This window comes from Gobio gobio (genome assembly GCF_949357685.1).
Source record: "Gobio gobio genome assembly, chromosome: 16".
Lineage (NCBI taxonomy): Eukaryota > Metazoa > Chordata > Actinopteri > Cypriniformes > Gobionidae > Gobio > Gobio gobio.
This window is the reverse complement of record NC_137109.1, coordinates 49,933,662-49,950,427: the sequence shown is the minus strand read 5'-3', so window position 1 is coordinate 49,950,427 and position 16,766 is coordinate 49,933,662. Positions and strand designations below refer to the sequence as shown.

The 16,766-nt window shown below is 30.5% G+C and overlaps 1 protein-coding gene across 2 annotated transcripts in view; it reads left to right on the top strand.

The window, feature by feature from the left end:
• The window catches only part of irf2b (interferon regulatory factor 2b), a 49,604-nt gene that overhangs the window by 21,412 nt on the left and 11,426 nt on the right, over nt 1-16,766 (top strand). The window contains exons 6-8 of one of the 2 annotated variants that reach the window (XM_079839046.1): nt 11-95; nt 5,722-5,877; nt 16,208-16,251. In XM_079839046.1, coding sequence (XP_079695172.1) covers nt 11-95; nt 5,722-5,877; nt 16,208-16,251 — 285 coding nt within the window. The remainder of the gene's footprint in view (nt 1-10; nt 96-5,721; nt 5,878-16,207; nt 16,252-16,766) is intronic. The other variant, XM_079839047.1, reaches the window with a different exon arrangement.

Genomic DNA, 16,766 nt, shown 5'->3' with positions numbered 1-16,766 from the left:
TTAACCACAGACAGTGCCTTCCAGCTGGGAAAACAGCAATGGCTCTTCGGCCTGTAAAACCCCAGTGACAGTCAAGCAGGAGGAGGATTACTATGGTAGGTGAAGAGAACACACACCTGTGCTCCGGTCATGTGACCTGATTCAGGTGGAACCTGTTCTCTACAGCACCTGAAACCAGAGTGGTTTTTATCTGTACACTCGGTTCTAATAGATCATCTGATATTCACTCTTTTCTCTAATAAATGGCACCATTCTGTAAAGAACAGCACTCGACCACACCAACCCAAACAAGTCCATCTTTTACTTTTAAACTCTTTATTTAAAGGGACAGTTCACCCAAAAATCAAAACTCGCCCCCTCAAGATCTTCAAAAGCTGTTTCTTCTGCTGGACTCAAAAGATGATATTATATTATGCAAGAATGTGAAAAAAATACTCTGGAAATCTTGAAAATATCTTCTTTTGAGTTCAGGAGAAGAAACAGGTTTGCAGGTTTGGGAGAACTTGAGGGGGCGTAAATAACGACAGAGTTTATTTTACTGTCCGTTTAACTGCTATTAAAAGTCATGCTTTAAAAAAGAAAAAAGACACTTAAAATACCCCTGAAACTCGTCTGAATTGCTTGATGCATATTTATTATTATTTTATTTTAGTAATAATATTTTTTGTATCTATTTTTTTAAATATTTTGTTGTTGATACAAAAATACAAGGAATTATTATTATTATTATTATTAATAAATAATAATAATAAAACCAAAATTTTGATACGAAAATTCAAAGAATTATTATTAATAGTAAAATAATAATCTCAAAATATTTGAAAACATATTTGATGCAAAAAGTAAAATAATTATTATTTTTAAATTATAACAATAATCTCAAAATGTTTTGAAAATATTTGAGACAAATATACAAAGAATTGTTATTATTAAAATCATCATTAAACATATTTCAGGTTATTGCCAAGCCAACAATATTCTAATCTTATTATCATTCTAATAATCTAATATTGATTTTATTTCAGCTTTATTTCAGTTAACAGAAATGTTTTTAATTGTTTAGTTAACAATAATAGCCCTTATCTAGACAATTATCATTATAATTATTACTTTATTAAAATCAACATGAAGTAATGTTCAATACAACAAATGACATATTTAAAAAATATATATTTAATAAATATATAAAAAGCATGACTTCTGCCCTGGTTGGACAGAATTTGAAAGGGTAATTATATTATATTATATTATATTATATTATATTATATTATTATATTATATTATATTATATTATATTATATTATATTATATTATATTATATTATATTATATTATATTAATTATATTATATTATATTATATTGTATTATATTATATATTATATTATATTATATTATATTATATTATATTGTATTATTAATTAAATTATATTATATTATATTAAATATATTATATTATATTATATTATATTATATTATATTAATTATATTATATTATATTATATTATATTATATTATATTAATTATATTATATTATATTATATTATATATTATATTATATTATATTATATTATATTATATTATATTATATTATATTAATTATATTATATTATATTATATTATATTATATTATATTAATTATATTATATTATATTATATTGTATTATTAATTATATTATATTATATTATATTAAATATATTATATATTATATTAATTATATTATATTATATTATATTATATTATATTATATTATATTATATTAATTATATGATATTATATTATATTGTATTATTAATTATATTATATTATATTATATTATATTATATTATATTATATTATATTAATTATATTATATTATATTATATTAATTATATGATATTATATTATATTGTATTATTAATTATATTATATTATATTATATTATATTAAATATATTATATTATATTATATTATATTATATTATATTATATTATATTATATTATATTAATTATATGATATTATATTATATTGTATTATTAATTATATTATATTATATTATATTATATTATATTATATATTATATTATATTATATTATATTATATTATATTATATTAATTATATTATATTATATTATATTATATTATATTATATTATATTAATTATATGATATTATATTATATTGTATTATTAATTATATTATATTATATTATATTATATTATATTAATTATATTATATTATATTATATTATATTATATTATATTATATTATATTATATTATATTATATTATATTTTATTATATTATATTATATTATATTATATTAATTATATGATATTATATTATATTGTATTATTAATTATATTATATTATATTATATTATTATATTATATTATATTATATTATATTATATTAATTATATGATATTATATTATATTGTATTATTAATTATATTATATTATATTATATTATATTATATTAAATATATTATATTATATTATATTATATTATATTAATTATATTATATTATATATTATATTATATTATATTATATTATATTAATTATATTATATTATATTATATTGTATTATTAATTATATTATATTATATTATATTATATTATATTATATCATATTATATTATATTAATTATATTATATTATATTATATTATATTATATTATATTATATTATATTATATTATATTAATTATATGATATTATATTATATTGTATTATATTATATTATATTATATTAATTATATTAATTATATTATATTATATTATATTATATTATATTATATTATATTATATTATTATATTATATTATATTATATTAATTATATGATATTATATTATATTGTATTATTAATTATATTATATTATATTATATTAAATATATTATATTATATTATATTATATTAATTATATTATATTATATTATATTATATTATATTAATTATATGATATTATATTATATTGTATTATTAATTATATTATATTATATTATATTAAATATATTATATTATATTATATTATATTATATTAATTATATTATATTATATTATATTATATTATATTATATTATATTATATTATATTATATTATATTATATTAATGATATGATATTATATTATATTATATGATATTAATTATATATTATATTTGATATGATATGATATGATATGATATGATATGATATGATATGATATGATATGATATGATATATTATATTTATTATATTATATTATATTATATTAATGATATGATATGATATGATATATTATATTTATTATATTATATTATATTAATGATATGATATGATATATTATATTTATTATATTATATTATATTAATGATATGATATCATATTATATTTTATATTATATTATATTATATTATATTAATGATATTATATATGATTTGATTAGGGCTGAAACGATTCATCGAGTTACTCGATTAACTCGATTACAAAAATTCCTCGAGGCAAAAATTCTGCCTCGAAGCCTCGTTAAATCCCTATGACGCGCACTATACGCAGGATCTGATTCACACGGACCACTGTTCAGTGTTCAGGAAGCACACCATAGCGCTGATACATTTTGAATTTAGTTTAGATTCTAGATGCCAAGAATCACTATAGTAACTGCATGTTTTACACAGTTTATGTAAGTTGATTACGTTCTTATAGCTGCCACACACACAGGCGCGCGCAAGCCCCGAAGCCAGATCGCTTTCACGTTCATCCTCATAAAGTTTGTCAAGTAAATGCTTTTAAAGCCTTGCCAGTTTGAACATTGAAGCGGTTGTGCACTATTCAAAAACAACAATACGGAAAACTTATCCGTTCAGTGCTCAGCTTTTTTCTGTGACACGGAGAGTTGAGCCGTGTCTTTTGACAACGAGCGCGCGCCCTGAAGGCAGATCTCTTTTCGCGTGAAGATCGCGCGCGGAGAGCTGCGCAGAACTGATAGTAGAAAATCAGTAACACACACACACACACACACACACACACACACACACACACGCATGCACCCTCCTCTCTCTCTCTCTCTCTCTCTCTCTCTCGCGCGCGCCAGTCTGACCAATCGTGGCAATGCATCACATATGCTTAAACTTTTATGTAGCCACGCAACAATAATTTCAGCGTTCACTGTATACACCGGGACGTGATGTTGTGACGCGATTTTTCGAACGGATGCTTCACCTAAAATGCACCGCAATGCAAGTAATGCAAGCCAAATGCAGCGTTCTATTGAAAATGAATGTATGTATTTCTGCTGTACCAAACTGCAATGAAGCCTCACGCACGCACACACACACACACACACACACACACACACACACACACACACACACACACACACACACACACGTTTGTTTTTGTGAAATGTGAGGACATTCCATAGGCGTAATGGTTTTTATACCGTACAAACCGTATTTTCTATCCCCTTACACTGCCCCTGCCCCTAAACCTAACCATCACACACACACACACACACACACACACACACACACACACACACACACACACACACACACACACACACACACACACACACACACACACACACACTGCCCCTGTCCCTAAACCTACCCCTCACAGGAGACTGTGCAGTTAACTTTCTGTGAAAAAACCTTGTTCTGTGTGATTTATAAGCATTTTGAAAAGTGAGGACATGGGGAACGTCCTCATATTTCACCCTCTTTTTGTAATACCCATGTCATTATACACATTTGTGTCCTGATATTTCACAAAAACATACCCCCACACACACACACACACACACACACACACACAGGTTGCTAGGTTACCATATAGCAAATAGGCTCACCACATGATATATTATTTGTTAGTAGCCTAATGGTAAATGCTGCAGTTGTAGAAATCTACATAAAAGATATTTACTTTGATGTCAGCGCTAGATTACAGCATGAAACCTGTTGTGCATATTAATAAATTAAATTGCTTTTCCTCTTCATTTTTGTTATGCATTATTTGTTTTGGTTGTTTAAAAACACGGGAAAAAATTTATCAGATTAATCGATCGATTAAGTGCCAGATTAATCGATTACAAAAATAATCGATAGCTGCAGCCCTAGATTTGATATTATATTATATTATATTATATTATTATACTATTATATTAATTATATTATATTAATTATTATACATGTTTTAAAAAAAAAAAACGTGAAACCGAAAAATTTTAGATGGCTTGATGTGTATTTTTTATTATATATGCACATATGCAAATTATTTTTATTTAAATTTTTTTGAGGTGAAATATGAGCTGAACATATTCTTGACATGTTGTTCAAGACTCGTCTTTTAACACTTGGGATGGGATATGATCACATGATCATCCTGTCATGAACCAGTTTATCCAGATCCTCTTGTTGCCGTGTGTGTTTATTCACGTCCACTGTTCGCCCTCAGACTCAGTCACACACACTATCGGGGTAAAAGGTGAGCTCAGTGTGTGTTTGTTTTGTAAGTCAGCATTGATATGAGGTTTGTGATACACATTGAATTGGCAAAGCAACGTAATTCATTTACAAAAAGCCTCTCAGCCGGTTAATTTGTTTTTAACCTGGTTTCCATTGCATCATCTCATCATGGGAGATGGCGTTGAGCTGCTTGGACCGGAGGGATCTCGTCCTGAGTGAAGAATGACACAGCACACGCTCACTTCCCACTTCACTGTTCTCCATAATCACTCTCTCTTCCCTCTTCTCCTTCCTCAGAGGCGGATGGGCGGAGCCCTGCGGACGACCACCTGATCATCAGCGATCTGCCCGACGTCTGTCAGACCATCGAGGTGGTGACGGAAAACGAGGAGCAGGCCGTGACCTCCAGCGACCTCTACCCCTTACAGATCTCCCCCGTCTCCTCGTATGGAGGTTGGTTTGGACATCCCTTTAGCATGTGGAGTATTAAAGGGATAGTTCACCCGAAAATGAAAATTAGCCCATGATTTACTCTCCCTCAAGCCATCCAATGTGTTACATCCTTACACAATCAGTGTAAGGTTACAGTATATTAATAAATGTCCGGACTCTTCCAAGCTTTAGAATGGGAGTGAAGTCCATAAAAGTGCATCCATCCATCATAAAAGTGCATCTATTCATCATAAAGTGCATCTATCCATCATAAAAGTGCATCTATTCATCATAAAAGTGCATCCATCCATCATAAAAGTGCATCTATTCATCATAAAAGTGCATCCATCCATCATAAAAGTGCATCTATCCATCATAAAGTGCATCTATCCATCATAATAGTGCATCTATTCATCATAAAAGTGCATTTATCCATCATAATAGTGCATCTATTCATCATAAAAGTGCATTTATCCATCATAAAAGTGCATCTATCCATCATATAACACGGCTCCGGGGGTAAATAGATGCATTTTTATGATGAATAGATGCACTTTTATGATGAATAGATGCACTTTGATGATGGATAGATGCACTTTTATGATGGATAGATGCACTTTGATGATGGATAGATGCGCTTTTATGATGGATAGATGCACTTTTATGATGAATAGATGCACTATTATGATGGATAGATGCACTTTTATGATGGATGGATGCACTATTATGATGAATAGATGCACTATTATGATGGATAGATGCACTTTTATGATGGATGGATGCACTTTTATGATGGATAGATTCACTATTATGATGGATAGATGCACTTTTATGATGGATAGATGCACTATTATGATGGATAGATGCACTTTTATGATGGATGGATGCACTTTTATGATGGATAGATGCGCTTTTATGATGGATAGATGCACTTTTATGATGAATAGATGCACTATTATGATGGATAGATGCACTTTTATGATGGATGGATGCACTATTATGATTAATAGATGCACTTTTATGATGGATAGATGCATTTTTATGATGAATAGATGCACTTTTATGATGAATAGATGCACTTTGATGATGGATAGATGCACTTTTATGATGGATAGATGCACTTTGATGATGGATAGATGCGCTTTTATGATGGATAGATGCACTTTTATGATGAATAGATGCACTATTATGATGGATAGATGCACTTTTATGATGGATGGATGCACTATTATGATGAATAGATGCACTATTATGATGGATAGATGCACTTTTATGATGGATGGATGCACTTTTATGATGGATAGATTCACTATTATGATGGATAGATGCACTTTTATGATGGATAGATGCACTATTATGATGGATAGATGCACTTTTATGATGGATGGATGCACTTTTATGATGGATAGATTCACTATTATGATGGATAGATGCACTTTTATGATGAATAGATGCACTTTTATGATGGATAGATGCACTTTGATGATGGATAGATGCACTTTTATGATGGATAGATGCACTTTTATGATGGATAGATGCACTTTTATGATGAATAGATGCACTTTTATGATGTATAGATGCACTTTTATGATGGATAGATGCACTTTGATGATGGATAGATGCACTTTTATGATGGATAGATGCGCTTTTATGATGGATAGATGCACTTTTATGATGGATGGATGCACTTTTATGATGGATAGATGCACTATTATGATGGATAGATGCACTTTTATGATGGATGGATGCACTTTTATGATGGATAGATTCACTATTATGATGGATAGATGCACTTTTATGATGGATAGATGCACTTTTATGATGGATAGATGCACTTTTATGATGGATAGATGCACTTTTATTATGGATGGATGCACTTTTATGATGGACAGATGCACTTTTATGATGGATAGATACACTATTATGATGGATAGATGCACTTTTATGATGGATAGATGCACTATTATGATGGATAGATGCACTTTTATGATGGATAGATGCACTTTTATTATGGATAGATGCACTTTTATTATGAATAGATGCACGTTTATGATGGATAGATTCACTATTATAATGGATAGATGCACTATTATAATGGATAGATGCACTATTATAATGGATAGATGCACTATTATAATGGATAGATGCACTTTTATAATGGATAGATGCACTATTATAATGGATAGATGCACTATTATAATGGATAGATGCACTATTATAATGGATAGATGCACTTTTATTATGAATAGATGCACGTTTATGATGGATAGATTCACTATTATAATGGATAGATGCACTATTATAATGGATAGATGCACTATTATAATGGATAGATGCACTATTATAATGGATAGATGCACTTTTATTATGAATAGATGCACGTTTATGATGGATAGATTCACTATTATAATGGATAGATGCACTATTATAATGGATAGATGCACTATTATAATGGATAGATAGATGCACTTTTATAATGGATAGATGCACTATTATAATGGATAGATGCACTATTATAATGGATAGATGCACTTTTATAATGGATAGATGCACTTTTATGATGGATAGATGCACTTTTATTATGGATGGATGCACTTTTATGATGGATAGATGCAGTTTTATGATGGATAGATACACTATTATGATGGATAGATGCACTTTTATGATGGATAGATGCACTATTATGATGGATAGATGCACTTTTATGATGGATAGATGCACTTTTATTATGAATAGATGCACGTTTATGATGGATAGATTCACTATTATAATGGATAGATGCACTATTATAATGGATAGATGCACTATTATAATGGATAGATGCACTATTATAATGGATAGATGCACTTTTATAATGGATAGATGCACTTTTATGATGGACAGATGCACTTTTATGATGGATCGATGCACTTTTATAATGGATAGATGCACTATTATAATGGATAGATGCACTATTATAATGGATAGATGCACTATTATAATGGATAGATGCACTTTTATGATGGATAGATGCACTTTTATTATGGATGGATGCACTTTTATGATGGATAGATGCAGTTTTATGATGGATAGATACACTATTATGATGGATAGATGCACTTTTATGATGGATAGATGCACTATTATGATGGATAGATGCACTTTTATGATGGATAGATGCACTTTTATTATGAATAGATGCACGTTTATGATGGATAGATTCACTATTATAATGGATAGATGCACTATTATAATGGATAGATGCACTATTATAATGGATAGATGCACTTTTATAATGGATAGATGCACTTTTATGATGGACAGATGCACTTTTATGATGGATCGATGCACTTTTATAATGGATAGATGCACTATTATAATGGATAGATGCACTATTATAATGGATAGATGCACTATTATAATGGATAGATGCACTATTATAATGGATAGATGCACTTTTATAATGGATAGATGCACTTTTATGATGGATAGATGCACTTTTATTATGGATGGATGCACTTTTATGATGGATAGATGCAGTTTTATGATGGATAGATACACTATTATGATGGATAGATGCACTTTTATGATGGATAGATGCACTATTATGATGGATAGATGCACTTTTATGATGGATAGATGCACTTTTATGATGGATAGATGCACTTTTATTATGAATAGATGCACGTTTATGATGGATAGATTCACTATTATAATGGATAGATGCACTATTATAATGGATAGATGCACTTTTATGATGGATAGATGCACTTTTATTATGAATAGATGCACGTTTATGATGGATAGATTCACTATTATAATGGATAGATGCACTATTATAATGGATAGATGCACTTTTATAATGGATGGATGCACTTTTATGATGGACAGATGCACTTTTATGATGGATCGATGCACTTTTATAATGGATAGATGCACTATTATAATGGATAGATGCACTATTATAATGGATAGATGCACTATTATAATGGATAGATGCACTATTATAATGGATAGATGCACTTTTATAATGGATAGATGCACTATTATAATGGATAGATGCACTTTTATAATGGATAGATGCACTATTATAATGGATAGATGCACTATTATAATGGATAGATGCACTTTTATAATGGATAGATGCACTTTTATGATGGATAGATGCACTATTATGATGAATAGATGCACTATTATGATAAATAGATGCTCTTTTATGATGGATAGATGCACTTTTATGATGGATAGATGCACTTTTATGATGGATAGATGCACTTTTATGATGGATAGATGCCCTTTTATGATGATAGATAAACTATTATGATGGATAGATGCACTATTATGATGGATAGATGCACTATTATGATGGATAGATGCCCTTTTATGATGATAGATGCCCTTTTATGATGGATAGATGCACTATTATGATGGATAGATAAACTTTTATGATGGATAGATGCGCTTTTATGATGATAGATGCACTTTTATTATGGATAGATGCCCTTTTATGATGGATAGATGCACTATTGTGATGGATAGATGCACTATTATGATGGATAGATGCACTTTTATGATGGATAGATGCACTTTTATGATGGATAGATGCACTATTATGATGGATAGATGCACTATTATGATGGATAGATGCACTTTTATGATGGATAGATGCACTTTTATGATGGATGGATGCACTTTTATGATGGATGGATGCACTTTTATGATGGATAGATGCACTTTTATGATGGATGGATGCACTTTTATGATGGATAGATGCATGCACTTTTATGATGGATAGATGCACTTTTATGATGGATAGATGCACTTTTATGATGGATAGATGTGCTTTTATGATGGATAGAATCACTTTTATGATGGATGTATGCACTTTTATGATGATAGATGCACTTTTATGATGGATAGATGCGCTTTTATGATGGATAGATTCACTTTTATGATGGATAGATGCACTATTATGATGGATAGATGCTCTTTTATGATGGATAGATGCACTTTTATGATGGATAGATGCACTTTTATGATGGATAGATGTGCTTTTATGATGGATAGATGCACTTTTATGATGGATGGATGCACTTTTATGATGATAGATGCACTTTTTATGATGGATAGATGCACTATTATGATGGATAGATGCTCTTTTATGATGGATAGATGCTCTTTTATGATGGATAGATGCACTTTTATGATGGATAGATGCACTTTTATGATGGATAGATGCACTTTTATGATGGATGGATGCACTTTTATGATGGATAGATGCACTATTATGATGGATAGATGCACTTTTATGATGGATAGATGCGCTTTGATGATGGATAGATGCACTTTTATGATGGATAGATGCACTTTGATGATGGATGGATGCACTTTTATGATGGATAGATGCACTTTTATGATGGATAGATGCACTTTTATGATGGATAGATGCACTTTTATTATGGATAGATGCACTTATATGATGGATAGATGCACTTTTATTATGGATAGATGCACTTTTATGATGGATGGATGCACTTTTATGATGGATAGATGCAGTTTTATGATGGATAGATTCACTATTATGATGGATAGATGCACTATTATGATGGATAGATGCTCTTTTATGATGGATAGATGCACTTTTATGATGGATAGATGCACTTTTATGATGGATAGATGTGCTTTTATGATGGATAGATGCACTTTTATGATGGATGGATGCACTTTTATGATGATAGATGCACTTTTTATGATGGATAGATGCACTATTATGATGGATAGATGCTCTTTTATGATGGATAGATGCTCTTTTATGATGGATAGATGCACTTTTATGATGGATAGATGCACTTTTATGATGGATGGATGCACTTTTATGATGGATAGATGCACTATTATGATGGATAGATGCATGCACTTTTATGATGGATAGATGCACTTTTATGATGGATAGATGCACTTTTATGATGGATAGATGCACTTTGATGATGGATGGATGCACTTTTATGATGGATAGATGCACTTTTATGATGGATAGATGCACTTTTATGATGGATAGATGCACTTTTATGATGGATAGATGCACTTTTATGATGGATAGATGCACTTTTATTATGGATAGATGCACTTATATGATGGATAGATGCACTTTTATTATGGATAGATGCACTTTTATGATGGATGGATGCACTTTTATGATGGATAGATGCAGTTTTATGATGGATAGATTCACTATTATGATGGATAGATGCACTTTTATGATGGATAGATGCACTTTTATGATGGATAGATGCACTTTTATTATGGATAGATGCACTTTTATGATGGATAGATGCACTTTTATGATGGATGGATGCACTTTTATGATGGATGGATGCACTTTTATGATGGATAGATTCACTTTTATGATGGATGGATGCACTTTTATGATGGATAGATGCACTTTTATGATGGATGGATGCACTTTTATGATGGATAGATGCACTTTTATGATGGATAGATGCACTTTTATGATGGATGGATGCACTTTTATGATGGATAGATTCACTTTTATGATGGATGGATGCACTTTTATGATGGATGGATGCACTTTTATGATGGATATATGCTCTTTTATGATGGATAGATGCACTTTCTTGCCATAATTGAGCAGAACAAGAATTAGAATTTTTTTTAGATCAAGATACGTTTACTTGAGAAGAAATATAACTTGATATATTAAGTCTGAAAATAGTTTCGGGTCAGAATGACATTTGTTTTTGGCATAAACTAATTTTATTGTAATCCTGTAATCCTTAAATCAGGATACATTTATCTGAGAAGCAAAATCACATAATATTTGTATTCTTGTTTTCTGAAAAATCTATCAGAAATAAGTGAGTATGGATAAAATCTCTGCCAATGGGGTCAGAAAAATACTGTTGTTTTCCCTTTGAATTTTCATGTTTATTTTTCTGACCCTTGTTTTAAACATCACTTGATTTTTAATTTGTTTCTGAAGTAAAATGTGTCTTGATTTGAACAATGTTTAGATGTTTGAGCAGATTTTTGCAGTGTAACTGCTGTCCTTGTTAATTTAAATCAGATTGCGAGATGGCTCTCCTCGTGAAGCGTGGTTTGAGGCGTTGAGATGTGTGTGTGTGTATGCCGTGTTGCTCAATGTCCATGCCAGATCAGCCCCTGGTCTCAAGGACAGCCGTTCCTCTGAGTTAATATGTAACGCTGAGGTGAGAACATGTGCTCGTCACTCATTGTGTTATAGAAGTCTGACCCACTTCATGCTGTAATGGACGAGGTTTGCAAGTTAATTCACTTAGATTGCTAATGTTACATCTTGTGAGTGGGATGTGCTCGGCTTGCCAAGCTGTTCTTTGTGTTCCTGTATTTAGTGTTTGGTTAAAAGTCACCATGAAATCAAAACTGACCATTCTTCTTTTTTTTTTTATGTAATATTGTAGTGTGTGTTATAAATGATTTATCTGTAGGGCTGGGTATTGTTCAAAATCTTTCGATCCAGTGCCAATTTCGATAACTCAGTTTCGATACCATATGTTTTAAAATCCATATTCTGGTAACACTTCTCACTCAGCGTAACATTATTAATAAAACTGGTTGTGCTTTTTGGAGAGAGGTGCACCAGCAGACACTCAGGAATGGCATCAATCCGAACTTGGCCAAAATTAACAAAACCTTTTTGCCACAACATGAACATATTATAAATAATAAATAAATAAATGACATTGTCTCAAAATGAGGTGGAGGTGGCCATTTTACCAATTAATTGTAAGTTTTAGGGCTTTGTCATAAATTTTTTTTGTGTGCGTCGATCATTAAATAATTATGAATTTAATCCCTTTTAAGTTATCACTTTGCAGTGTAAGATTACAGCTAACACCTTTAAATATTTAAATAAATATTCAATTCAGTAAATAACTGAAACAAGCACAACAAACTGGCAAAATAAAAGGGTTATAAATCTATCATTCATATATTTCTACATCACTATAGAATATCTGTACGTCTGTGTTTGTGGAACTAATAGTCACTCTTTTATTTGTTAAACACAATCCAGAATCCACTAAGTACACACTCATTATAGAAAAAACAATAAATTGATAAAAATATATAATCATAAGCTATGACAAAAATATATATTAAATTAGGTGAGTGGATTGTTAAAAAAAATGCAATTACAAAAATGTATTCTTGAAAAAATCTTTCGACTAATTTTATAAAATCTAAACATAATGAAAAGGTACAAATTACTTTGTGTTCTTATTAAATACATTTATGAAAAACAATTTATGTTTAATTTTTAATTTGATTTATTTTTATATATTTATATATATATATATATATATATATATATATATATATATATATATATATATATATATATATATATATATATATATATATATATATATATATATATATATATATATATATATATATATATATATATATATGCACTACAAGCATTGCAACTGTTTTATTTGTCGTACTCTGAGCAGCGACCCGGGTTTTTTATTTATTATATATGTATTTTTTAATTTATGTCAAAACTGTTTGGCTATTTCTGTTATTGCATCACGTCTCAAAAGCACAAGACTTGTTAAAAGCCGTTTCTGAGCATGTTTTTAGACGCAAAGACGCGTTTTTTGTATTGTTGTTTGGATTGTTGCTCGGGTATTTTGGTAGGTTTCTATAATATCATTTATTGTAACTATGGGATTTTTACATCCATTTTATTGGCGAAAATGTCTAATTGATTATATTAAAAACCTTAATGTTGATGCGATCAATAAGTGATTTTTTTTATTGATCGACAGCACTAATAATTGCACAAATCATGTTGGTAGCACAAACCAATTAAATGTTACACTTTAAAGTCTTGAAACTGAAGTTGCGCTCGTCTTTTCTTCTCTATTATGCCGTATACCTGAGTGAAACGCTTCTCAAACAAGAACAAATGTAGGGCGGGGCTTGATTTTGTGTGTGGGGAATTGATTGGATGGTTGTGGTTTGCTATTGGCTGATCTCATGTGAGTGACAGGTGGCCCCGCCCTCGTCATCAGAGAAGAGAAGTTGCTGTTATTCTGATTCAAGATTACCAATATAAAACAATAATGATGTGTATGGATACAAAAATTGGTTTCATGGGGACTTTAATACTCTGGGTTAGAAGTTTATTCAAATCCCTAAATGTAAATATGAGTAATACATTTATCTTATGAAACTGTTTCCGAGTATGGCACAGACCGCTCTGAAACTGAAGTGGTCTAAGACCACACCACTGCCAGATTACAGTTACAGCATTTCCTGCTATAAGTGCTGCTGTTTTACCCTTTTCCCTATGGGAGCCAGTTAAGAGTAAAGAATGCAAATGACTTCGCAGAGCAGTTGAAAATCCTTTATCTGCGTGTTGAACATGAGCTGAACTCTGAGCATTGCTGGAATTGTGGGGCTTGGCTTATGAAAACTTGTTTTAGTTGCGTGAAATTTACCGTACATTACCTCTTGTCAGTGTGTTTGCACACAGCCGGGAATGTTGACTCATGTCCTGTTGTGTTTTCCAATCAACAATCCTTTTTGTGCCTGGGGCTGAAAGCGTGTGGTTTTACAGCATGAAATGTCTTGCTCAAGTCATACATGGTAAACACAAACACAATGCCAGACTTTTGGTTTTATGATTTATATTGTCCAGTATCTCCACAACTCTTGGTGCAATTTAAAGAGACCATGTTATGCCCTTTTCCAGAGTCTTGATGTGTGTTTGGGCTGTACTAGAGCAGGTTTAATGTTGATTATTTTCCTCATATTCTCCATTGTTGCGGCTCCTCTCTTCCCAGTCTGTCAGTAACGCTCTGTTTAGTTCCTGTCTCTATGAAGCCCCTCCTTCTGGAAAGCACACTGTGCTCTGATTGGCTGGAGCAGTGTGTTGTGATTGGTCAAGTGTTTTGCGAAATAATCACCAGTTTCAACACACTACTAACTAACTCAACCAGGCCCCATTATTCTGCGTATGAATTATTAAATGAGGAATATTGTGACGTTGAGGGAGTTTTTTCATGCTCAAACGGCAACATTACACACTAAAGAGAGATGAACATGTGAAAAAACACACAATGGCTCCTTTTTAAACTATATTTCCTCATCTAAAATATTATAAATAATGACTGGCCCTGAGGATACTGTATCTCTCAGTCAAAACAGTCAAACCTGGAAGGGTTAAGTAGCCAAAATGAGCCGTTGAGTATTTTTTGATCCGATGATCCCGTGCATTGTTTTATCCACCCATACACGATAACCTGTCTGTCAGGAAATCCCTGCTGAGTCAGTCTGACCGCTTTTCTTTCTCTCCGTCTTCCAGCAGAGAGCGATACAGACAGCGCCAGTGAGGAAGACTCCAAAGAGGTATGTGCTAAACACATCCAAACTATTTCCCTGTGTGGAGCTCGGTAACAGAACACCATTGTTTTCACGTATGTGATAGTGGCCAAAAGAAATAACCAAAAGAAGAGTGCTTCCCAGAATCCTTTTGTGTACATGTTTGTTTATTGCAACAGCTTCAGGGCCCTTTACACAAGATGTAATATAAGTCCCAGGTGTCTTCAGAGTGTGTCTGTGAAGTTTCAGCTCAAAATACACCATGGCTTGTTAATTATAGGATGTTTTGAAAGCTCCGATTTGGGTGGCCGCAAAAACAAGCTGTTTTGTGTGTGTCTCTTTAAATGCAAATGAGCTGCGGCTCCCTGCCCCCTTTTCAGAATAGGGCGGAGCCTTTAGAGCTTGCACTAGTTTGGTTAAACGACAACAACAATTGAAGTGTGTAGAACCTCACACAGCGAGTAGATTTTGCAACTGTTTGACTTCAGAACCTGTAAATACCGCACGTTATATTTTGTGAATGTGCTGGTTAGGACGTTACA